Here is a 25,906-nt window from a genome sequence, read left to right as displayed (position 1 = left end):
CAGAACCAAGGCCTTGTATGGTCCTCGGACTTAAGCCTCTGGGGAAACCAACTACTTAGAAGCAAAACTACAAGTTTTGGACAGAACCAAGGCCTTGTATGGTCCTCGGACTCAAGCCTCTGGGGAAACCAACTACTTCGAAGCAACTACAAGTTTTGGACAGAACCAAGCCTTGTATGGTCCTCGGACTCAAGCCTCTGGGGAAACCAACTACTTGGACGAAAAACTACTAGCTTTAGACAGAGCCAAGGCCTTGTATGGTCCTCGGACTCAAGCCTCTGGGGAAACCAACTACTTAGAAGTAAAAACTACAAGTTTTGGACAGAACCAAGCCTTGTATGGTCCTCGGACTCAAGCCTCTGGGGAAACCAACTACTTGGACGAAAAACTACAAGTTTTGGACAGAACCAAGGCCTTGTATGGTCCTCGGACTCAAGCCTCTGGGGAAACCAACTACTTCGAAGCAAAAACTGGACAGAACCAAGGCCTTGTATGGTCCTCGGACTCAAGCCTTGGAAACCAACTACTTACTACAAGTTTTGGACAGAACCAAGGCCTTGTATGGTCCTCGGACTCAAGCCTCTGGGGAAACCAACTACTTGGACGAAAAACTACAAGTTTTGGACAGAACCAAGGCCTTGTATGGTCCTCGGACTCAAGCCTATGGGGAAACCAACTACTTCGAAGGACAAAAACTACAAGTTTTGGACAGAACCAAGGCCTTGTATGGTCCTCGGACTCAGGCCTCTGGGGAAACCAACTACTTAAGAGGAAAATTGCAGGGTCTAGACATAGCCTGGACGATATGTGGCCCTAAGAGTCTACCCCAGATGAGGGCTATCCATTGATAGTTGGGTTAAATTCCTAGATTGACCGAGATCCGCAGCTTGCCCTCAGATCCTAGATACCAAGGGAGTTAGTGTAACTGTTATAGGGCCAGGTGTTATTGAAACACGGCCAAAGCCCCTCACTGCTCGGCAGCCCCCTCGGATGGTATATTTAGTATTTATCGTTCTCGGACGATCGCCGCGCCTGCGTTATGGGGCATTGAACCGTCATCTCGGTTAGTTTCTGAGTTTGACTTAGTGGGAATTATCGTTATTATACTTGATAATACTTGATAATGCAGATAAATTCAGATTGGTAAGGTTTTGTTTCAAAATTTCCTGCTCTAAATATCACTAAAGGAAAATACATACATAGCACACCCGTTCACAAAGTAATGGCTGCCGAAAGGAAAAGTATTCAGAAAGAAATAAACTCATCTTTTATTAAGACAAAGAAATAGTACAGTTTACAATGAAAAGCTGGAATAAACTTATACTAAAGCTAACTACGTAAGCAAAAAGAAAAGATACAAGAGGATGAAGAGAAAGCCAAAGAAGAAGTGCAGAGGAGAGGTTGGCTGCTGTTCCAAGATGTTGTCTAAGGAAACTATTCCTTAACACTTTTACATGCCCATAACTCAGGCAGCCAAAGAACCCCACTTGGGGCCTACACCGTTGAAGAAAAGGTGCAGGGAACCTGACCCCAGGCTAGCACCGTTTGAAGAAAAGGTGCAGAGAGCCGGAAGTGGAGGAGCCTCCATATAACCACGCCTGCGATAGAGCAGACGGCGCTGATGGCGGAAAACCTTACTTCTGATGCGTCAAGAATCTGACGCGACCAATACCTACTTCGGATTTTGGCTAAAAGATGTGGAGATATCATCCCCATCTTACCAAAATGGAAGATCATCTTGAGTCTGTGTCCACCTTGTCCAGACCACATCACCTTGAACCTCGGAGGGACCGGCGCCTCTGTGGCGGGTGTAGTTCCTTCGCCCCTATACGTGCCTTAAGCATATTACACTAAAGGTGGGAAGCACTAAATATAGAGACTGTGATTATAGTTGAAGGATTACAGTTGTGAAGAAAACCGAAGGGTTTGAATGTAAGAGGAATAACCTCCTATCCTACTTATTTAAAGGGAAAGGAGGAGATATTTAATTTACGCAGAGTTCCAAGGAATGCTACAGACAAGGAATAGTTGGCTCAAGTTCCAACGCCATTTGTGACCGTAGGATCTGAAGATCCTCGTGAAGGCGCACCTCGAGTGTAGGGGTGTCAAAGGACTCCGCGCGGGTGGATAAAGGAATGCCTCTTGATTTGGCACGTCCCCCGTGCAAGTGGAAAAATGCAAATATTAATGGAGTGTAGAATCAGAACAAGCTATGATATAAGCCCAACATTATCAAAACCCTCCTCCCCAACTAAAAGTCGGGCAGCAGGCTTTTGAGGGGCTATTGTGGGGCCAAAGAAATTGTGGCCCTGGCCCAGGCCCAGTTTATCTTAGGGTCCACAGCCCAAGCCGAGGAGAGCCATTACCGAGGACGACCTCCTGCTCGGCACTTCACTAAATGCCCAAAGAAAGGAAAGAACTGAGGGTAAGGGCAGGGCAAGGGAAAAAGCCGCCAACACAGTAACACGAAGTTCGGCGTCTGACAAGCCCATACTCAAACCTTTGCCCATGCGCTTTTCCAGCAACTCCCAACCACTCTAGGTATGGGTCGACTGGACAGGACTGTTCCCAAAAAAGTAAAATTAACACGTGGACGCAAAAAGGGAAATGGAACACCAGTATAAAAGGAGAAGAAAACAAAGCTGGAAGGGGGGAGAACTCTGGCGAACGGAGGGTTTGGCTAGTGAAGCCAAGCCCGCCCATGTAGTATTTCCCGTAGGAACTACGACTAAACCACTCACCTGTGCCCCAGGTCATACCTTTCAAGCCCACTCTCTACAAATGATATTGTGGGGGGCCTCTTTACTTACGAGTCCAATTTTATCTTGGAATCGTTACAAATTGAGACCCTACAGTACCAATGGAATCTTCTTCTTTCAAAATGAACCATAGTCAGAAAAGTAACGAGAAAGAAGAGTGTAGGTCTGATCCTGTTACAAACCCATGGGTAGTACTCATTCTTGAAAACCGGCTTGCAAGGGAATGGTGCTCAAGAGCTTATAAACACATAGTTAAGCTTACACTTAACCAATGTGGGACACTAGGATCATAACATACCACCATGCTTCACAGCTGACGTCCACGACAGCTCACTCTAGCGACACTGACCCGCTGGTAGCCCTTTCTCTTTTTGGTGGCTCCACTCAACTATTAGTAATTTTAATCTAGCCTCTAGGTCATTTCTTCCGGGATCCGACCATAAAGCCACAACTTATTTGATCCCATACTCAATGGGCTACACCCAATTAATCAGGGTGATAATTGGCTCTGAAACCAAATGTTATAAACTCATGGGTAGAACTCACCCTTGAAAACTGGCTTGCAAGGAGACGATGCCCAAGAGCTTATAAACACATGATTAAGCTTACAGTTAACTAATGTGAGACAATAGGATTATAACATACAAGCTAGTTTTCAAGGGTGGATTCTACCCATGAGTTTATAATAGATCCTAACATCCATAAAAAATACAAAGAACATGTCAGTCATCCCAAGAAGAAAGGGTAATTGGATGTTGGATCTCTACCAATATGAAGGTTTTTGGTGCGGTCCATATTCCGTAGAAGGAATATTGTTGATGGCTCAAGATCACTTCAAGCCTTAACCCAACCAAGTGATAAGTAGTACTCTGAAGTCTGGCACAACTTGGCTTAAGGCTTTGAGTTTTGCCATTATGACACGATAAAGTTGCGATGTGTCTACAAACCCATTACTCACCAGAATGGCACATGATTTGGTACCTTTCTTGAAGTTCAGAGTTGGCTCAAACGTGCAAATGTTGGATCTAGATGTACCACTTTTGGCTACGCACATTCCCTACACTTCCTTACCAAAATCCATTATAAATTCTTGTTGTAAAATTGTTTACATATGCAGGGATCCAGGGATGTATTTGTGTCTCAATGGCACTTTGCTCATAAGTTGAGTGCTACCACCGCGGAAGCCTCGGCCATGGAAGATCTTCATTTGGAGGATGCATTTGAGTTCTTTTGTGAAGGATTATCTCCTTATGGACCATATTGGGATCATTTATTAGGGTATTGGAGAGCAAGTTTAGAATTACCAAAGAGGATACTATTTTTAAAGTGCAAAGATTTGAAGAATGAGAGTATATATTGGGTGAAGAAAATGGCCCAATTCATGGGTTACCCCTTCTCCTTTGAGGAGGAAGATAAAGGTGTGGTAAAAAACTATTATAAATCTATGTAGTTTTGAGAACATGAAGAGCTTGGATGTCAATAAAAGTGGGATTGATAGGCTAAGAATGTATTGATCCCTTGTGATAAATTAATCAATTAATTAGCTAAGTTAATTAATTAATTCAATTAACATGCAATAACACATGGTAGCACAAACAAATCACCAAATAACTAAATGCAGCAGAAATTAAATTTGACACGATGATTTATTTATGAATGGAAAAAACCTCTAAAACAAAAACCCCACCGGGTGAATTTAAAGTCACCACTCCCGAGAATCCACTATTATCAAAACAACCGGTTACAAGTAAAGGAATCCCAGTACCTTATACCAACCTATAGTTGAACCCTTACCCCAATACCCAATTGGACTTGTTCTATAGTGACAATCTCTCCTTTTCAATACACACTCCTAGTACACGACTAATCAATCAATGCACGGATCCAAGTAAGTGACTAACACACCAACTTGAGAAGGATGTTAACTGCAAAGTTTCAATTCATCCACACGATGAAGATCAAGAAACTCATTGGTTACAAAACTGTACAGTGTACAAATGCAGCATCTTCTTCAAGAAAAAGATGAACTAGGGCATATGTCTCCGGTCACAATATGCTTGCAACAACAAGTGCAACAACCTTTGCATTTACTTGCATCAAGTGTAACAGCCCTTAAAATAATCCTTATATATGTTTAGGGTTGTGAGAAAAGAAAATCTAAACACATACACATGGATATGTGTGAAATCAGGACTGAAAAATTGACTTTTGTAATTCTCGATAGATACAGATGTCGAGCTTATCTATCGAGCTTCACATTTGAAATCTTGATAGATACAACTGTCGAGCTATCTGTCGAGTTTTGAAAAGACAACACTTCTTCACTTGATTCTTGAACAGATTGGCATGGTTTCAATACTTGAACTTAAACTCTTATTCTTGAAGTATTAAACACATCCCAGATCTACCTAATTACAAGTAAAGTGCGTTTTATCAAAAGATTAGCTAATTCTAAATGGCATATGTTCTTAACATGATCCACATATGTCCTAACAGGAATCACACAATTTAGAGCCAAAGAGTTAACAGCTAAAAACGATGCGTTTTTTAGGAAAGGTAAAGTTAGAGATTGGAATAATCATCTTATAGTTGAAATGGCCATGCAACTTGATCAAATAACCAAGCAAAAGCTAAGCGGTTTTGGGTTGACATTGCACATCACATATAATGCATGAGCGAGCAGTTTCCACTCATTTCATGGCTTCCATGAAAGTAATTGAGAATGGCAACAAAATAAATATGGGACTAGGTTTTTTTTAAGCATCTAAAGCACCACTTGTACTTGTACTTGTAGATTACTTTATAAGGTGAGGCTAATGTCATTGGAGAAATTGAGGAAGTGTGGTTTTGAGGGTATGGATCAGTTCATTTCAGACCTTTTACATGAGTCCAACACATGCGTGCTATCAAGTAAGCAAGAGACATTGGTAACACCTCAGGTTCATGGAGGAGGTCTTGTACCCGAAATTTCCCCCCCAAAACAGCTTTTATGCTCTGGTTGACTATGGCCTAAATTTTCTGTCCGAACCCTTTTTTCCCTTTAAAAATGGTTGGCTCTCATTGACCAACTTCAACTACTAGCTCTCATCTAGGTGAGCCTCCCAATGGTCTGAAGACTGAAAAGGGGGAGCCAATGAGATTTTAGTCAAGTATTTTCCAAATCATGTTAAAAGCATGCTAAACTCTTCCATAAACAAAGGCAACCGAAGCCTAGACACCAAATTAGTGTCATGGGGGATAAAAGCCTCTTCTACTACCAAAAACATAGTCATTAGCAACACCCCAAACTTTATATAAAACTCTCTCTTCAGCTCAAAAATCAACGAACCACGTTTTACCCTTAGAGCTAAAATTTGAGAGCAAAAGCCCACTCAGTTAGAAGAGATTCTCATAATTTTGAACACCTTGCGTTTACCCAAGAAAGAATGAAATGTAGATCTACCTTCTAAGTTTGGATAAGAAGGAGGTTCACTTTTCTTTGTCAGGTATAATAGGTTTTTATAGCATGCAAATAATGGGAGAAAACTCTTTGATTTAAGAAAAATAAATAAATAAATAAATTACCGCGTACCTTTGGTGCGGTGGTCACTCCACAAGTATAAGTACTTATGGGGTGTGAGGGGCAAAGGCCGGGGTTTAAGTCTCTAGGAGGGAGCTTTACACATATATACACTTAGATTAGGCTAGAGTAGAAATTTTATCTTGTATCAATAAATAAATAAATAAATTAGTAGTGGAAGAGTCCAATAAGTTGTATAATTGTCAAAAAGAATATGAAAAGTGACTAAAGAGACTAAAAATTCTGAAATCTTTTAATCTTCAAAATTTATTGATTAAATCGTTTACTACATTGATGCTGCAAATTGTAATTTTGTAAGGAGCAAAACGTGGGAACAATTAACTGCTTAGGTTATGTTTGGAAATAGTTTTTGTTTTCTATTTTCAAAAACTTGTTTTTGGGAATATAAAGAAAAAATAATTTTCTTGTGTTTTTGAAATCACATGTTTGGTTAGTTGAAATTAAAAAGATAGTTTTTTGAAGAAAAAAATAAAAAAATACTAAATGTAAGTGTGCATTTTGGATCCTAGGCCCAAGGTATGATTGGATTCAAGCCTAATAAGCCCAATATAATGAATTTGTAGAGAGTGGGTTAAAGAACTAGACTCTAATGAATAACTTAACAATTAGAATGGGTTTTAAACGACAATCAGACAGAAATGGATTGGATTTATCTAAGTAAATTTGTCCTCGGTCAAATCCGAGGAGATATATTCTAGTATATATTGATTGAAAATGGTAACAGATAGGGTTCAAGCTGCTACAGTGCTTTTTCTTACAATTTTCCGATCCCTCTCTCTCAGGGTTCTCCCTCTAATTTATATCATCTTCCCTTCTCATCCTTCCCCTACATGTGGACAGTAGATTGCTCTAATGGATCCTTATCCCATCCACCCCTTCTTGAAGTCTTTGGGAGTAGCTATAAGGCTGAAAATACACTGTTTAGAGATCACTTCTTTATAAATGCGACCAGAGAGTTAGCTACAGAGCATTTAATGCGGTGATAGCAGTTTTCCCTTAGATATTTCAGAACTCCCATCCCTCTTGTACGTTCATGATGAACATCCTTATCACTGAAACTTCCTGGAAGGTCACCATGAACATTATGATATACATTTGACATGTGCTTGGCTTATCCGAGGAGATATTCCTCCTCAGCCTACCTTCTCATTTGTGATCTACTCATGGAACTCTGAGCTTATCTCACCCACTACTACTTATTCGTCCTCAAATCATTCCACGTTCTTAGCCAAGGCCCAAGGCCCAATATATAATTTGGGCCTTTATCCCTACACTAAAATATGTTGTTTCTAGGATTTTGAAATCTAATGCTAGTTCATTAAATGAGACAGATTCATTAAATTAAATGTGTGTTTTCATTGACTTTTGAAAATTAGAAACTGAAAAAAGCATTTTGCATGTTTTCAATTTTCTTCACGAATTGAGTTTTGAGAACAGTTTTTGTTTTTTATTTATTTTGAGTTGCTAAACAAGTTTTTTAGTTTCGAAAATAGAAAATTGTTTTTAGAAACAAAAATGAGGAGAAAAAACAGTTACCAAACATACCCTTAATGTTTACTCTAATCTAAACGTTGGGACAATCAATTGTTATTAATTTTTTTTATAAGAATTGTTATTATATTATTAATAGAGTTAGCATGGGCTGTAATTTGCTCTATTTTTCACCTTAATAGGCTTCTGCTTTTAATGAAGTTTGAAACATTTTGAAGAATAGTAGCAAGAAGTTAATTATCAAGACTAAATGCAAAGTTAGAGCGTTATATGATAAAATCTCATGCACCTTGCATGAGGTCTTTCCTTTTATCTTAAAAAAGATAAGAAACTATACTTATGCTTTGAACCATTTCATGAGTGCAGCCAAACATAGAGGGTAACCACACAATTGGATTAAAATGTTTTTTTTTTTTTTTTTTTTTGGTTCTCTCCAAGAAATGAAATTTGCGTAGCTTGTTCGTTCATGTGACAATTTTTGCGTTAGAGTTGAGTAAAAGATGTAATTCTAAAATGAGCCCAGCACAAAAAAAAAAATTAGGTCTATGTTTGTCTGTTTTAAATTGATAACAAGTAATTGTCAAAATAAATTCTTGGGATAGAATCAAAAGGATTTTAATCAATGCTGGGAAAATATATTATTTATAGTTTTAAATTATTCATTAACTTGCGTAATGACTTTTTTTATAATGAAATATTTGGGTGGGGGATTTGAACATAGACTTGTGATTTTTTTTTTTTGGGTTAATTTGGTTGTTACAATGGAGAAGAGGAAATTTGAACCTTGATGTTTTGGAAATATCAGGAAATGTCAATCAATTAAATTACAAAGTTCTTGGTATGTATAATTATTTTATTTTATATATATATATATATATATATATATATATTATAAGAAATTCATGTATAACTATTTAATGTAGGAAACGATCAATTTTAGAATGCTCAACATATGTATTTTATGATTTTGGTCACAGTAGCAGCTCTATGATTATTTTATAGGGGGTAAAAAAAAAAAACATATATTATATAAAATCTAAAACAAAATATAACTTGAACATATCTACATCACAAAATAAAAAATACAGAAAAAACTCTAATATATAAAGTTTTACAATTGTTTTCTACGAGATTTCTTATTTTGAAATTATTGTATTATATCATCATTATCAATCCTATGAGCTAACATATCCAATTAATTATTTATCCACTTGGTGCGATGGTCACTCTACAACTCTAAGTGCTTGTGAGGTGTGGGTTTAAGCCTCCATAAAGGAGCTTGTGGTCAGTCTCACAAGTCACAAAATGTAATTCTATCCTTTTCAATGATCATTGCTTCAAGAAATTGAAGACTACTTATTAATGTTTGATTCATCTTCAGGCGTGTACACCGACACTGCACAGGAACATGGAAGACAACCATGGGCTTCTGTTTTTGAAGTAAATTTAACGATCTAGAGGCTAGAAAAATTGGTTTTTTTTTTTTTTTTCCAGATACAAATACGGTTTATGTACAAATACGATGCCTTCTTACTTAATCCAGCAAACAAATCCTGCGTGGCTATATTCTAGACTCAGGTTGACTACAAATGTCACTACTCACTACTCAATTCTCTTCAATAATTTCAGCTTCTACTTTGAAGCTTCTACTTTGAAGCTCTTGTTCCCATGTGAAAATAGACAGTTCAGTGTTAATTTTAGCCATGCATCTTGTTGGACTTCATTTCACAAAGTTCCTCCTAAAGATACATGAATTTTTGTATACTGTTAGTTTCACTTGGAATTAACTTTCTCTGCTAATGGTTCTGTTCTGATATCAGTTCTTACTTTTGAATAGAAGATTCTTGAATTAATTCAGCCTGTGATAAAATGTGTATTGTTCCCTGTTCAGTAATCAGCTAGAAAATCTTTTGGATCTCAAGGTTTTTAAAGCAGGGAAGCAATTGGCTATAGAAATCTAAAAGAGACAATTAACTCATGTTCAGGGTGTGACGAAATGAAACAACTATACGGCTGTAGGAATCTGAAAGAGATTATCAACACATGTTCAGGGTGTGCTTAAATGAAGCTGTAGATCAATATCACTCTTCGTGTTGTGATATATTTTGCATAAATATAATGTATCTTAGTTATGAAAATGATACCCATGAAAAATACTTTGAAAATAGTATGAGAATCGCATAAAAAAGGTAAAAATACAATGTACAGTCCCTAATTAGATTTTCCTTTATATATTTTGATGTGCTGCTTTACTACTTCAGGCCATGAGTATAAAAGATGTGGCTGCACAATCGACAAGCTGACCAGTTTCAAGCTCGATGATGAGCCAGGAAAGAATGCGAGAACTCTGAAGGGGATGTGTAAACTGCCAAGATCCTTTTGTCACAGCGCACAAGTCCCCGCTTGCCTTACACTGACCGGACTCTAATAAGGTGCCAACAGCTCAAGTACTGGTAAGAATAATGACTGATTGAATGCCCAGTGTCATCAGATAACTAAGTGCCTCCCAAATTGTTTGGAGAATCACCCAGGAATGATGAACCAAAGCATTCAAATACCACACTGGCTGATTGAACATTATTAACACACTTTCTCTCACCTGCAATATTATCTTAGGTCAATAATTATCAGAAAAATGAAATTTACGAAAATCATGCGCTTGTACAAACAAATTTTTCTGTGACTTAAGAAACCACCACCTGCCCCTATAGTGATAAACCTGAAAACCAGTCATTCACATTCAAACAAAAAAGATATGGAAAATGGTACTTACAGATATGCATAACACCAATTGCCTAGTTTCCCATTCATGTGTATCATTCGTTGACCTCATTTCATCTTGACATCCATGACAAGCTACATTCACAATGCTGAATGGAGCCTCATCGCTCAACATAGTTGCATCTATGAACTTGGTATAAAAATTTATAGACAAGGTAAATGACATAGGGCAGAGAGGAAGGGAGCTTTGTTATTCCAACATATGAAGCTTTGCAACCGATGGAGCTTATCAAATATATCTTGCACCAGAATGTAAGACATGGCTATCTGAGGTGCATCCTTGCTTTAGCAATTTTCACCAATACAAAACTGTGCTTCTCCAATAGGTTTTAACTGCATTAACTTTTACAAACAAGGTCAATGATCCAAGAAAAAGGATAGAAAATAGAAAAACATACTTATGAGCAAAGCTTGACATATTAATTAGACGAGGATACAAAAATGAAACTCTGTGTTTTTTGTGTTTGATTAATAAGTGCTGGAGTTGTTGTAAAGAATATTGTTGTAGTGGGGAGTGTAGTTATTGAGAGGGAAGATCTTCAAAGCCATTTTGTATGAGCTAGCCTGGGCAGCCATATTTATATTGTTCTACTATAGATAATATGAAAAGCCTATGAGAAAAGAACAATAGCTACCTGTATTTGATGAGATATGTGTACCAACACCCCAAAGTTTCATATGGTTCAATTTCAGGTACTTGAAAATGAGTGGTTGCCTGAGGACAATTTCAGCAAACACTATGGGCAATGAAGTGCAAAAGAAAGATTGGATAGCTAAGAACATATATTTTGTGCACATAGTCACCACAAATAGATGTTCAAATCAGAAAAAGGAGAACCTTCAATGTTTGCCTAATGATGAGGAGGAAACGGAGACATTAAGGCTTCAAATGATGAAACTAAAGCCCAACTTTTCAAGTCATCATCACTATAAAACTCACCACCATAGTGCACAACACCATTTCCCATGCTTATAAATTTGTGCGACTAGCTTAATGATCCTCATCTGTGATTTGAGTTGAGAATGACAACCACAATTAACATACAAATGCCATGAAATATAGAAGAAGTTTAAACAATTATGTAGCAAATATAAAACGAAATAAAGCATCAGATCGATTCTTGAAGGACAATTAGAGAAGATTTAGTCAATGGCAATATTAATATGCAAAAAGGAAAGACCAACTTCATTGGCAGTTTAGAATCTTTGTTCATATCCCAAGTTCTTTCCAAAATTCCTTGTAATGTGGGGATTGTTTCTTCTGGCTGGGAGAAATAATGAAGCCACAATGATCTGACAAATCAAGCAAAGATATCACAAAACAGTTCAACCTTGACACAACAAAAACAACAAATTTCTGCAGAACATAGAGACAACCAACGTGGCTCCTCTAAACAAGAACACAACACAAACAGCAAAACACTGCAGAACTCACAAACAATAACACTTATACACTAAAACAGAAACTAATATACCCCATCAGCCAAAAATTACTATATTGCACACCTTGCAAACTCTAGCATTGCCTTGAAGCCACATATGATAAATGAAGGCAGCCCAAGCTAACTTGCAAACTATAGTTATGACTTTCAAGGAATGAATATTTCAGCATAAGACAGAATTCTAGTCATTCAACTACTTGCCTGGACTCTAGATATCTCCTACAGAACACACAAATGAGATCAAAATTGTATCCTCATTTACCAGCCATGTCAAGAGTGGGAAGTTTATCATGACAGTTAGCCAAGAAATGAAGGTATTGCTTGCAAATAGCAGCTAAAAACAAAACCAATCCCTCCAATCAACAACTGAATGCTTTTCCCTAATCTTATTCCAAGTTGATCTACATTAACAAACTTCAAAATCAACAGAAAAGAATCAATTCAATACTTCCTAAGCACGATGAGGAGCACAAAAGCAACCCAGCATTTATATTACTAATTAATAAGGTGCCAACAGCTCAAGTACCAGTAAAAATAATGGCTGATTGATTGCCCCATGTCATCATATAGCTGATAACCTCCCAAATTGTTTAGAGAATCACCAAGGGATGATGAACAAAAGCATTCATATACCACTAGATGATTGAACATTATTAACACATTAGCACTTCTCCCACCTGCAATATTATCATAGGTCATTAATTATCAGAAAAATGAAATTTAACAAAATCATACACTTGTACAAACAAATTTTTCTGTTACTTTAGAAACCACCACCTGCCCCTATAGTGATAAACCTGAAACCAGTCCTTCACATTCAAACAAAAAAGATATGGAAAGTGGTACTTACAGATATGCATAATGCCAACTGCCTAGTTGCCAATTCATGCGTCACTGGTTGACCTTATTTCTTCTTCACGTCCATGACATGCTACATTCACAATGTTGAACAGTACCTCATCGCTCAGCATAGTTGCAATCTATGAATTTAGTATAGAAATTTATTAACAAGGTAAATGATATAGGGCAGAGAGGAAGGGAGCTTTGTTATTCTAATGTATCAAGCTTTGCAGCCAATGGAGCTTACCAAATATATCTTGCACCAGAATGTAAGACATGGCTATCTGAGGTGCATCCTTGCTCAAAAATTTTCACCAATATAAAACTGTACCTCTCCAATAGATTTAAACTGCATTAGTTTTTAAAAACAAGATCAATGATTCCAGACAAAGGATAGAAAATAGAAAAAGGTACTTATGAGCAAAGGTTGACACATTAATTAGGTGAGGATTTCTACAATAATTGTACGGAAAGCAAGGAGCATTTGTTCTTTCCATGTGACTGCTCCTACTCTAGAAGGATTTGGCAACAGTTTGATTAATAATTGCTGGAGTTGTTGTAAAGAAATACTGCTGTAGTGGGGAGTAGTTGTATGAACTAGCCTGGGTTGCCACTACTTATATTGTTCTACTTTAGATAATAAGAAAAGGATAACAGGAAACAATCTCAGCACATAAGTGCCAAAACCCAAAGTTTTATGTGGTTCAGTTTCAGGTACTTTGCAAATAAGTGGTTGACTCTGCACAAGTACAATCTCAACAAACCCTATGGGCAATGAATTTCCAAAGAAAGATCTGATAGATGTTCAAGTCAGGAAAAGGCAAACCTTCAATGAATGCCTAATGATGAGGAGGAAATGGAGACATTAAGGCATCAAATGATGAAACTAAAACCCAATTTTTGAAGTCATTGTCGCTATAAAGCTCAACACCATAGTGCAGAACACCATTTTCCATGCTTATAACTTTGTGCAACTAACTTATTGATCCTCATCTGTGATCTGAGTCATTAATGAAAACCATAAGAGAAGATTTAGTCAATGGCAATATTAATATGCAAAAAAGAAAGACTTACTTCATTGGCTATTTAGGATCTTTGCTTATATCCCCAAGTTCTTGCCAAACTTCCTTTATATGTAGGTATTGTTTCTTTTGGCAGGGAGAAATAAATAAGCTTTGATGAGCTGATCTTTGATTTGCCACATCCAAGCATCTGGTATAGCTGTCTCGCCATTCGGTTTGCCATTGTCAGTTTCTATGGGCATCTTCTATCAACCTTGCATGAAGTTTGAGTGGAGTTTTGCACACGCATTTTTTGGAGGCAGATTCGCAAAGGAGTAGGGGATCAGAAGCCCAACGTCTTCCATACATGGATTATTCAAGTAAACAAGCATCAATTAGAAGTAAGAAGTTTAAAGATGGCATAATATTGCAATAGACAAAAACAAAAATGTTCTCAAAAAGAAATCAATTTTAAGATTTTAGTCTCTATTTCAAGGAGTCATAACATGTAAAAAGGAATTTGAAATTCTAACCATTAAAGAAGTGATCGATGAGACATATCATTTGAGCAATCAAAAAAAATAGTTAGAATATATATATATATATATATATATTTTTTTTTTAATTTTTACGACTGAGATAAATTTAAAAAAAAAAAAAAAAAAAAAAAAGAAGCAAATATATCACAAAATAGTTCAACCCTGACATAACACAAACAGCAAACTACTGCAAAACACAAAAACAATCGTCACATCTTTCTAGTTTCTACTCTAAAACAGACACTAATATACCCCTGTAGCGAAAATGACTCTACCCCGTAAACTACACTAACGACGTCTAACGTCATTTTTTTTTTTGACAAGTAAAAAAAAAAAAAAAAAAAAGAATGTTTGAAGCCATCTAGGAAAGGAACAGTAAAAGAGAAGAGGCATTCCTTCTCTTTGCCATAAATGACTCCCTTGTGAACATTAGCATTGCCTTGACCCCATATATGATTAATGAAGGCAGCCCAAGCTAACTTGCAAACAATAGTTCTGAAACATTTACTTTCAAGGAATGAATACCTCAGCAAAACACTGAACTCCAATCATTCAGTTGCTTGCAGACTAAACAAAACCTTAACACCTATTGCTATAGCCTTTTATCAGAGGAACAGTCATAGGAATATGTGATCTCTAGACTCTTGCTTTCTCCTGTAGAACACACATACTAGGTCAGACCTATCCCCATTTACTAACCCTGTTAGGAGTGGGAAGTCTATCCATAAGAGTTAGCCAACAAATGAAGGCATGCTTACAAATAGCAGCAGAAAAACAAACCAAAGCCCTCTAATTAACAACTGGATGCCTTTCCCTAATCTTATTCCAAGTTTATCTAAACTAACAAACATCAAAATAAACAGAAATGCAGCAATTTATTACTTCCTAAGCACAATGAGGAGCATAAAAGTAACCCAGCATAGATAGTACCAATTCATGTCACAAAACAAAGCTACCAAAGACTTTCATGCATAGTATAAGAATAAATAAGAATGCTTTTGTCAATTGAACAAACAAAACAGGAGTTACGGGAAAAATATATCATGTACCATATTTTGAGAGTCAATCTCTCATAACTTTCCTTTTGGACTGGAAGATTCAGGCTCATGCTTATTTCTTTCCACAGTTGAATCCATGACCAGCCAAATGGGTTGTTTTCTTTGAGATTGATCTTGATCTTCCTTCCTCATAAATGGTTTGTATCTTCTAGTCTTATGCTGTTTCTAATACCAGATTGAGATTATATTCAGATGAGGTAGATTTGACCAGTAGTTAACAAATCAATTAAAGCATAGAGAGTACCGGAGTTCCAATTGATGTGGCATTGTCAATGATTTTAGGAAATCAACCCACAACAACTTTAATGGTAGTCCTCCAAATTTCCTACAGAAAAGAATTATCTTTTTTAAACAAATTTCAAATCTTCAAATTGTCATTGGGTAGAAAATTCTAAATAACACATAACCCATTCTGATCAAAATTAGGGATCTCCAAAAATTCAAATTTTAACTCCACATGACCACAACATAGAAAACCAACTCTTTGTTCAATTAAAATAGCTATTCAAATTAATGAAACTTACCAGTGTTGCAGCCCATCAAAAAATAAAAAATGTGGCCATCAAATTTTAGAGTTGTGTACGCCTTGAGGAGTACTGGAATGTCATCATCAATTGTGTTCGATATCCTACCACTACAACGGTAAGCCCATACCTCCTGATTTCTTGCATGAAACAGGCTTTATTAAAAACTGCATACAATGACTGGCAATCTTTTCCATTTCTATTTTATAATGATCATTTCCATCTCAAGGATAGAGCACAAGCCCTAAGAGTGGCAAGAGAGGGAGGGATCCTTCTGGTTCTGAGGCAATAGTCAAAGAGATGCTGCAAAATGGAGAGTTAACAGAGGCTTTAGATCCCTCTTCTCTCTCACTATCATCATTCAAAAAACCTCTACTTGTATCTAAAATTCATGATCCCTGACACAAAAACACACAAAAATTCAAAAAAACCAATCAATAAAACGCTAATATAGGTTTAAATATTAACAACTATAATCATTAATCGAAACACAATTGGATTCAAAAAATTGATCCAAGATAGAAATATTAACCGTAACCAGAAATAATAGACATAAAGTAGTAATAAATACTGATTGAAAATGATGATCATGAAAAATAATCAAGGAATTTCACCTCATCATTTCGTCTTTTTAAAGTCTCTGTTTGCCTCAACACCCTCCTCTTACTACCTTGTCCCATAATATGTATCTGTCTTCTTCTGTGTATGTCAATCGCCCTGTTCAGCTTTGCAAATCACGCTTTCATCATTGTCTACTTCCACTTCTTCATCCGCCATATACTTAGTCCAATTGATAAGTCCTTATGCTTATTCTCATCTTCTTAAGCACTGCTATCCTCAATCTTGTATACCTCAACCACCTAATCTTTGTCATTGATTTCTTGTTCACTATCTTGATCATCATTAATCCACATTCATGCCTAAAAGAAAAGCATAAGATTTATGTCACATTATTCTAAATGGCCAAAATAAAGAAACTCCACATAGACCCACACAATATTAACTGATCCTAAACCATATTCAATTACACTACAGTAATCATGTTTTTCTTTGACCTCATGCACAATGTTTTTCCGAAACCATTTCCCTTGAATGAACTTTTATATGAAAAAAATAAAAATAAATCTTAAAATAGCTTTCTTTGCAACAGGAAGTACATGTTCAGATCAATCCAATAATTTCTCAAGTGTTAACTCTTTGTTATGTTAAAATAGCTCTTTAGATGAATGAAGCTTACCACTGTAGCAGCCCATTAACTTGACAACACAGGTATCATTCTTAATACATTACAATTGAACATGGGATGCATGAATTATTTCTTGAGCCTCTGGACAGTAGTGTAATCATGGTTTTCTATCAGGAGATATACATGACCATCAGATTTTAGAGTTGTGTATGCCTCAAGGAGTACTGGAATGTCATTGTCAATTGTCTTCAGTATTCCTAAGGCTGCAACTGTAAGCCACACCTCCTAATTTCCTGCATCAAACAGGGCATTAAAAAAAAACACGTACTATGACTTGAAATCATTTTCATCTCTACTTTATAATGATCATATCTATCTCAAGGAAAGAACCCAAAGAGTGGCAAGGAAGGCAGCAGGGAGGGATTGATCCTTCTGGTTCTAAGGGGAGAGTCAAATAAATCTTAAAAAAGGGAGAGTTAAAGTCAACCCAAACTTCAATATCAGAGGCTTCATATCCCTTGCTATCATCATTTATAAAAACTCTACTTGTAACTAAACTTCATGATCCCTGACACACGAACACGCAAAAATTCAATAAAACCAATCAATAAAATGTTAATATAGTTTTAACAACTATAATCATTAATCTAAACACAATTAGATTTAAAAAATTGATCTAGGATATAAATATTAAAAGTAACCAAAAATAATAGGGACAAAGTAGCAATAAACACAGATTGGAAATGATGATCATGCAAGTAATCAAGGAATTTCACCTCATCATTCGTCTTTAAAGTCTCTGTCTTCCTTTGTGTACGTCAATCACCCTTTTCTGTTAAGCTCCGCAAAAAACTCTTATCATTGTCTATTACACTTCTTCATCCGCCTTCATTGTCTATTACACTTCTTCATCCGCCTTATACTTAGTCCAATCTTCTTTTTTGACAAGTCCTTATGCTTTGTCCCATCTTCTTCATCACTAATGTCCTCAATCTTGTATACCTTAACCACATAATCTTTGTCATTGATTTCTTGCCCGGATTCATTATCTTGATCATCATCAATCCAAATGCATGCCTAAAAGAAAAGTATAAGATTTATGTTACATTATTCTAAATAGCCAAAATAAAGAAACTCCATAAAGACCCATACAATATTAACTGATCCTAAACCATATTCAATTACAGTACAATAATCATGTTTTTCTTTGACCTCACGTACAATGTCTTTCTGAAACCATTTCCCTTGAATGAACTTTTATATGGGGAAAAAAGAAAAAAAAAAGAATCTACACAAACAACAATTCTTGTATCTTTTTCTTTATGCTGTTGCAACCCACAATTTCCTTAGTAGGCACACCAGAAGGCCAACTTGATGGATAAACCTCACCGCGTTTGACCAAGTTTTCATCTTCAAAATCCTTCTCAGGTTACAGGTGGTTCCCCCTTTACTTCATGTTGAACATCTTTCCTGATAGGCACTCCACCAGACCAACTTGCTAAATAAACCATATTACATTTAATCAAATACTATTTTTCTACAAACACTCTCAATACCTTGCTTTTATATTATTTTTAGCTCAGGATAATGGGTGTAGAGGTTTTACATTTAATGTTTTTTTTTCTTTAATTTTTAAATCTTAACACCCAAAAACAACTTTTATATCATTGCGTAACCCCTGCTCTGATCATTTTCTTCACAATGCACCAAATTGTTATTTATCAAATCAAGAAAGCAAAAAATAACTCAACCTGCTACACAACTATAAAAAGTGTTAGGGACCTTAAAGGTTTCACTGGAAAAAAAAATGTAAACTGCCACATGATTTACCTATAACCAAATCAATGGTTCTTAAGTTTGCATCTTGTATAAAGGCTGACAATTCCTAAATGAAGGAACTGTCATGTTCTAGTGCTACGTTTTTTTTTTTTTTTTTTTGATAGGTAATAATAATATTATTAAAACAAACTAAAAAATAGACAAAAGCCAATACAAGGTGTTCATGATGGTGAACACAAGGAAAAGCAATAAACAAAATAAACAGCAAACAACTAAAAGGAAAAACTTAAGACGCAATACTAAGGGAAGAAATAAACTCTAAGATAGTGGAGCATTCCGAGAAGCCCCAACACCTAGACCAATCAAATAAAGTCTTCTGGCACAGAGCTTGTAATTGAACCAAAGATTTCTCAGTGTCCTCAAAAGAGAGCCGATTTCTTTCCGTCCAAACAATCCACATCAAACAGCCGGGAATCATATTCCATATGTCTGAATTAAATTTTACCATTTACTAAACTGAAAAGGGGCAACTCAAGCAGTTGAAATTACATTAACGTCTCTAGCACCATGTCAGAAAGCAAAATGAAGGAAATAATAGGCATTCCTTAAAGTTAGAATTAGTCGCTACACAAAAAATCCTCTCCAAGTTCTTTCCATGCTATGTTTCAAAACTGAGATGTTCAAATTTCCAGGCATGGCAAACAACACAGTTAACACCAAAGCAAGACTTACATCCTGGCATCCCTACCTAAATCCCCTAAGATATCCATATACTCATGTCCTGCTAGTCTTTTGAATGCATTATTTCAAGAAGAAGTTTTGTAACTTCAACAATTACTATAACCATGTGCCCATTTTCTTTGTCTTTTCACAATAAATTCAAACAGTCCACTAGCTCCTTCAAGATAAAATGGTGACTCCACAATCAAGCAACACTCCACATCTCAGCTAACAAGGGAAACGTACATTGCTATGAATCTTTCATAAGATTTTCTAACTTACAAGTATTTGGTGAAGCTAATTCAAGAAAGGTTGATTCTCTTTAAAATTGGCAGATTTGATCAAGAAGAATTAATGCAGGGAAACACTTCAAAAAGAATAAAGTCAATGAGAACAGAATTGACCTGGGCAGCATAATTACTTGATGGATGTGCCCCAGCCAGCATCCTAGATTGAACAATGATGATCATTTAAAGACGCTTAAGTTTGTTTGAGATAAAAGTAAAGAATAGCAAGGAGAAAAGTGAAAGAGTTCAAACTGAATCACCTGAATAAGGGAGACAATATTGACATTGACATGGAATAGTAGGAATGTATTTAGGGTTTAATTTTTTTTATTTCACCAAAATGGCAAATGCAAAAACATATTTTTATCAAGATGGTTAAGATTAATCACATGAATTAATAATAAATCAAAGAAAAAATAACAAATAATATATAGCTCAAATAACAAGCAAGCCAATAAAAACATGGAATTGAAATCAAGAAGAAGAACATCTTATATTAGGAAAAAACTTGGAGAGAGTTTCATAAACAAAGGCTTTATATCTCTCCTTGCTCTCGCCATCATCATTCGAAAAAACTCTACTTGTAGCTAAAAATTAATGATCCCACACATGCACACACAAAAATTTATTGAAATCAATCAATAAAAAGTTGATATAGTTTTATCTATTAAAATCACTGATCTAAAAACACAATGGAATTCAAGCAATTAATCGAAGATAGAAATATTAAAGGTAACTAGAAATAAGAGGCATAAAGTAGCAATATAAACATAGATTTAAAGGTAATGTTTGAGAAATTTAAAAGGGAATCTGACCTCCTTATTCATTGTCTTCTTCAACACCACCCTCTTACTACCCAGTCTCATCATAATGTATCTGTCTTCTTCTGTGCATGTCAACTGCCCTGCACTGTCCAGATTTAAAAATCCCCTTCATCAATGTTTACTTCCACTTGTTCATCCGCCTCAAACCCAGCCCCATTGTCTTTCTCATGATTACTGCCCTCAATCTTGTCCACCTCAACCACCTCATCAGTGTTTCGGAAGCATAGAGCCTTGTCCCACCTGTCCAACATGTCTTTCGGAAGCACTTCCCTGCAAGCATCGAGTTCTATGACAGCCTTGCAGTCCAATCCAGGGCAAGTAACAACGGTTATGCTTTCTTGGATCTTTGTGGCAACATGTTTGCCAATGCAATCAGAGCAAAATGAGCGAACACAACTCTCAGCTTTGAACATCTGGTCACTATCTTTCCTTTCCAGACAAATCTCACAGAAGCTATATGATGATTCTCCAGCTTCTTCTGCATCTACATGCATCTGGTCACTATCATCATGCATCTACATGCATGTCCAAAAGAAAAGCATACCAGCTATGTCAGATTAGTTTAAATAACCCAAGATGAACAAAACCCACAATGACCCATATAATAATATTAAACAAAAAAAATGAAATATAGTAGAACCCATACCACTGAGAGATTAGAGCAACAAGGATCACAACCCAAACAAATAGAATGATTTGGTGGCGGTAGTGTGTTTGTGATATTGGGAAAATTTATCAAGGGACGTGGTTGGTATTATTAATTAATTGTTTTTGATGGGATAAATATAATAGTTAAGCTAATTGCGTCTATTTGCACAAATCCATATATGTATTTATATATTTGAAAGAAAATAAGAGTTACCTCTGAATCAATGATGTTTTGGGATGTGAGAAATGTTGGGCCAGTAATCTCCTATCCCTCTTTCGCAACGCTGCTCCAGAATTGGACATCGACTGATTTTCAATTCCTGCAGTAATGGAGTATTACGCAGGTAGTCTGGCAGAGACTTTAGCTTGCCGCAGTTCCAAATTCGCAAGGAATGAAGACGTGGCATTATTTGAATTTTTGGAGTATTATTAGTAACAAAAGCATTAGCACTATTATCTTTTTCTTCTTCTTCTTCTTCTATTGTTCCTCCCATCCCACTCCATTCTTCCCACTCTTTCAAATATCTAAATTCGAGAGATTTAAGGTTTGGGAATATGATGATGTCTTTGGATGATTCTGATAATTCTTCTTCTTCTATGTCTATTCCCAAAAATTCATCCCCCACCTTTCGAATCATTGGAGCGCTCCTTATTACCATTTCTTCGAGCAACGGCAGCTTCCCCAAAGGAGGCAACTGCTCTAGGTTTCGGCAAATCCAGATATCAAGCCTTTTCAAATAGGTCAATTTGGACATCATCCAATTAGGATAAATTGTGGTGCCCTTATAAACATAAATTTGTAAAGATTCCAAGCGGGGAGGTGGCTCTAAGGCATTTAGAATGGCTACATCTTTCTCCATTTTTCTTCTTCTTCTTTCTTCCTCTGTCTCTTCCTCTTCCTCCTCTTTCTCCCCTCTCAATTCCTCTAATGTCACAAATGATAGAAACAAATCACGGAGGTGGTTCTTCTTCTCCAATGTATTCTCGATCGCACCAAAATCTACCACATTATTCAACCCATATATATCAAGTTTCCCTTGAATTTGGTTCAAATGTTCTAATTCTTCGAGTTTACATATTTCTTCTCCCTTACCTATAGGAAAGTATCCTAATGTTTTAAGACAAGTTAATCTCCCAAATCCCTTCGGAAACGATTTTATTTTATAATTAATACGTGTATCAAAACGTAGATCAAAGACGAGGAGGAGGAGGTGTCTTAAATTAATTAGTTTACCTATCCCCTGGGGTAATTTCTCAAGTCTCCTACAGCCACTAACATCCAAACTTTGTAAATTACATAAATTACATATACTTTCAGACAATTCTTTTATCTTAAAACAAGATAACTTGAGTAATCTTAAATGCATCAATTTTTCCACCTCATTTGGAAGTTCCAAAATGGACTCACCTTCCAAATGTAATGTACGTAGACATGTCAAATTATCAAATAACTTGGGTTGGACAATCTGAAAAGACATAAAATCTAATTCGAGAAAGCGTAGATTTTTCACTTCATAGACAGACTCAGGAAATGTTTCTTTAACTATTAATGACAAATGACGAGCCCTCTTAAAGTCTTTCTTAATCTTGTCACCACTATAATTGATTGTGAAGCACACATCTTTTGCCATTGATTCCGCAAAGTCATGCACAATATCGTGCATTTTGCACCATACAAATTTACTATCATTCTCATATTTCTCAAAGTCTTGAAAAAAAGAGCGCATGGCTAAATTTTCAAAGTAGTGCTTTGCTCTGACTTCCATCTCCATATTTCCTTTTGAGTTGATATATCCTTGTGCCATCCAATTGATGATTAACTCAAATTTATTGAATTGATAATCTTTCGGATAGATAGCACAAAATAAGAAACATTGTTTCTCTGATGAAGACAATTCATAATAACTCAACAAAAATGGTCCCAAAAGACCTTTTTCAATATCTTCTAGTTCCCATAAACCATTGTGCAAAACCTTCTCCCACTCTTCTTTACTTATTTTGCCACGCATGTGACCCCCTAGAGTCTTTGCAGCAAGTGGCAAACCTTTACACTTATCTGCTAGTTGTTTGCCCAACTCTTCTAAATCCCTATATTGCTCTCCATAATCATCAGAAAATGCTATTTTCTTGATAATCAACCAACAGACATCGGAGGACAATACCCCCAAATTGATTATGGGAGAACTCTCCATCATGTTTGCAACCCTAGTTTTACGTGTAGTCACTAGAATTCTACTACCTTCGGCACCACATTTAAGTGCATTTCTAAAGGGCTCCCATTTTGTGGAGTCTTCAGTCCACACATCATCTAGGACAAGAAAGAACCTCTTTCCCCCAATCAAACTACAAAGTCTATCTAACAAACTTTGTAATTCAGTATCGTTGGGAGATTGACCCTCAAGAGATTCAATGATTGCTTTGGCAACCTTGCACTGATCGAAAGGATCAGAAACACAAACCCACATTCTTTTAACAAAATGTTCCTTCACCTCACTATGATTGTAGGCTATTTGGGCAAGAGTGGTTTTTCCAAGACCTCCCATGCCCACCAAAGATATGACATGGGGTTTTCTTTCCTTTGGACTACCCTTGCCCAAGAGGACGCTCAGTAGGTCATCCCTATATGTATCACGACCAATTATATCGGACTCATCCACAAAGGACGTAGTTATTGGTCGCACAACTACTTCAGGTTGCCTGTTAAAGTCAATCCCATACTTCTCTCTGTTATTCAAAATCTTATCTAATTTTTCATTCAGTTTTTTAATCTTGTGACCAAGATCATGACGCAGTGGAAGGCTAAAACAACATGATGGAGATGGGAAGACGAAGCATACCTTCTTCTTCACAACAGCTGGAGTGGTAATATCAGCTGGTTTTCCTTCTTCTTTCGCTATATCTGCTTTCGCTATCTCTGCTTTGATCCTTGCAGTGCTCCAGGTGTCCAAAACGTCATCCATCTCGTAGTATTTGTCTTGGAGCTGCTCTAACCAAAGCTTCTCAGTATCCAGCTTCACTGCATGTCTTTTATCGGCATCATCCAGCATTGCCTTGATGAATCCGAGCTTGTCTTGAAGCTTTTGGACTTCTTCATCAACGCCAACAAGCAACTTGATCTCTTGTTTAGCCAGCTGAACAGCGATTGAAGCCAACTGCTTAAAGAGATCAGTAAGTAGTGCATCAACAGACATAGTTGGAGACTGAAAGTTAAGTTTGGATTGATAACACAGCAAGAAATGAACAGAAAGTAGGAAATTAGCAATAGTGCGGTTGAGTTTGTGCTTCTTCATTTCTCATATTCAGCTTTTTATAAGGAAGTGGCTAAGTGGTACGTACATGTTGGAACATTTTAAATTACTTAAAAGACCAAGTTGCAGCATCTTTGACTTTGTCCATGTGATAGTAAATACGCGCGTGCCCCAATACACAACGGTAATGTTCCAATACATACATGTTGGAACATTTTTATTATTATTTTATGTTGACATGTGGTAGTTAGTCTAATAACTCAATTTGTTATGAAAACAATATTTTATTGTGTCTGTAAAGACTAATACAAGTGGAAATAATCAATCAGGAATTAGAAAAGAAAAAAAAAATGTAAAGGACAAAGATAGAAAGTTGTTAGTCTTGATTATTGGCATAAACCCAAGGATGTCTATTGTCTTATATTTAATTACTTTTATTCATGTATGAATCATGTGGATCATTAAGATTAAGGAATAAGTGAATAGCTAAAATGTTCTATTGGCTAGTCCTCTTTAATAATTCTCAAAATCATCTACTGATTTTTAACCGTTCCAAGGAATAGTAGGTAATGTTTAGAGCCATAAAATACTAAGGGCTTTCTAGTTGAATGGGTACCTTTTCATGCATAAAGTAATTGCGGTTTTAAGATTTTTTTTAAGAGGGTCAATAAAAAAAATATAAGTTATACATAATTTAAAATAAAAGAGAAGTTGAATATATCGATACCACACCCAAAAAAAAAAAAAAAAACAACAACAACAACAACCATAATATATAAAGTTTTATAATTACTTTATACGATATTTCATATTTTAAAATTATTGCATAATATCTTCATTATCAATCCTACAAGTTATATCACTTTCAATATACACAGCCTAGCAATAATTATTCATTGATCTCTCATTTGATTTATTTGTTTTAAATTTTTTAAGATCTAAATGGGATTTTTTAAGTTTTAAGATTAGCAAATTTCTACTTTTGTTATTGATCTTATTAATTTGTTTTCTAATATTTTATATCAAATTGCTTTATTATTAAGGTTTACATGTCACAGCATTTTGTATAATCAATTTAGTTTTTAAAGTTAACTTAGTTTCTAAAATATTTTAAAAAAATAACTAACTGACCTTACAATTTTAAGGAAATAAATTAACTTTAAGAACTAAATTATTAAATATTGAAAAAACTTGAACTT

At 35.9% G+C, this 25,906-nt stretch overlaps 1 protein-coding gene across 3 annotated transcripts in view; it reads right to left on the bottom strand.

The window, feature by feature from the left end:
- Nucleotides 1-9,893: 9,893 nt before the first annotated feature.
- LOC115991876 (putative disease resistance protein RGA3) overlaps nucleotides 9,894-25,906 on the bottom strand; it is a 67,458-nt gene continuing 51,445 nt past the window's right edge. Inside the window, exons 2-19 of one of the 3 annotated variants that reach the window (XM_031115837.1) lie at nucleotides 20,803-21,326; nucleotides 17,978-18,278; nucleotides 17,592-17,769; nucleotides 17,253-17,494; nucleotides 16,630-16,935; nucleotides 16,016-16,413; nucleotides 15,736-15,816; nucleotides 15,483-15,656; nucleotides 13,968-14,252; nucleotides 13,720-13,893; nucleotides 13,141-13,242; nucleotides 12,904-13,033; nucleotides 12,580-12,730; nucleotides 11,797-11,904; nucleotides 11,450-11,616; nucleotides 11,247-11,326; nucleotides 10,604-10,953; nucleotides 9,894-10,429 (exon numbers count right to left, since the gene is read on the bottom strand). In XM_031115837.1, the coding sequence (XP_030971697.1) occupies nucleotides 20,907-21,326 (420 nt within the window). In that variant the 3' untranslated portion in view covers nucleotides 9,894-10,429; nucleotides 10,604-10,953; nucleotides 11,247-11,326; ... (13 more) ...; nucleotides 17,978-18,278; nucleotides 20,803-20,906. Of the gene's footprint in view, nucleotides 10,430-10,603; nucleotides 10,954-11,246; nucleotides 11,327-11,449; nucleotides 11,617-11,796; nucleotides 11,905-12,579; nucleotides 12,731-12,903; nucleotides 13,034-13,140; nucleotides 13,243-13,719; nucleotides 13,894-13,967; nucleotides 14,253-15,482; nucleotides 15,657-15,735; nucleotides 15,817-16,015; nucleotides 16,414-16,629; nucleotides 16,936-17,252; nucleotides 17,495-17,591; nucleotides 17,770-17,977; nucleotides 18,279-20,802; nucleotides 21,327-21,673; nucleotides 24,810-25,906 lie in introns of those variants that run through there. The other 2 variants (XM_031115839.1, XM_031115853.1) reach the window with 2 other exon arrangements.

This window comes from Quercus lobata, chromosome 5 (genome assembly GCF_001633185.2).
Source record: "Quercus lobata isolate SW786 chromosome 5, ValleyOak3.0 Primary Assembly, whole genome shotgun sequence".
In the NCBI taxonomy this organism is placed as follows: Eukaryota; Viridiplantae; Streptophyta; class Magnoliopsida; order Fagales; family Fagaceae; genus Quercus; species Quercus lobata.
This window is presented reverse-complemented; position numbering and strand designations above follow the sequence as displayed.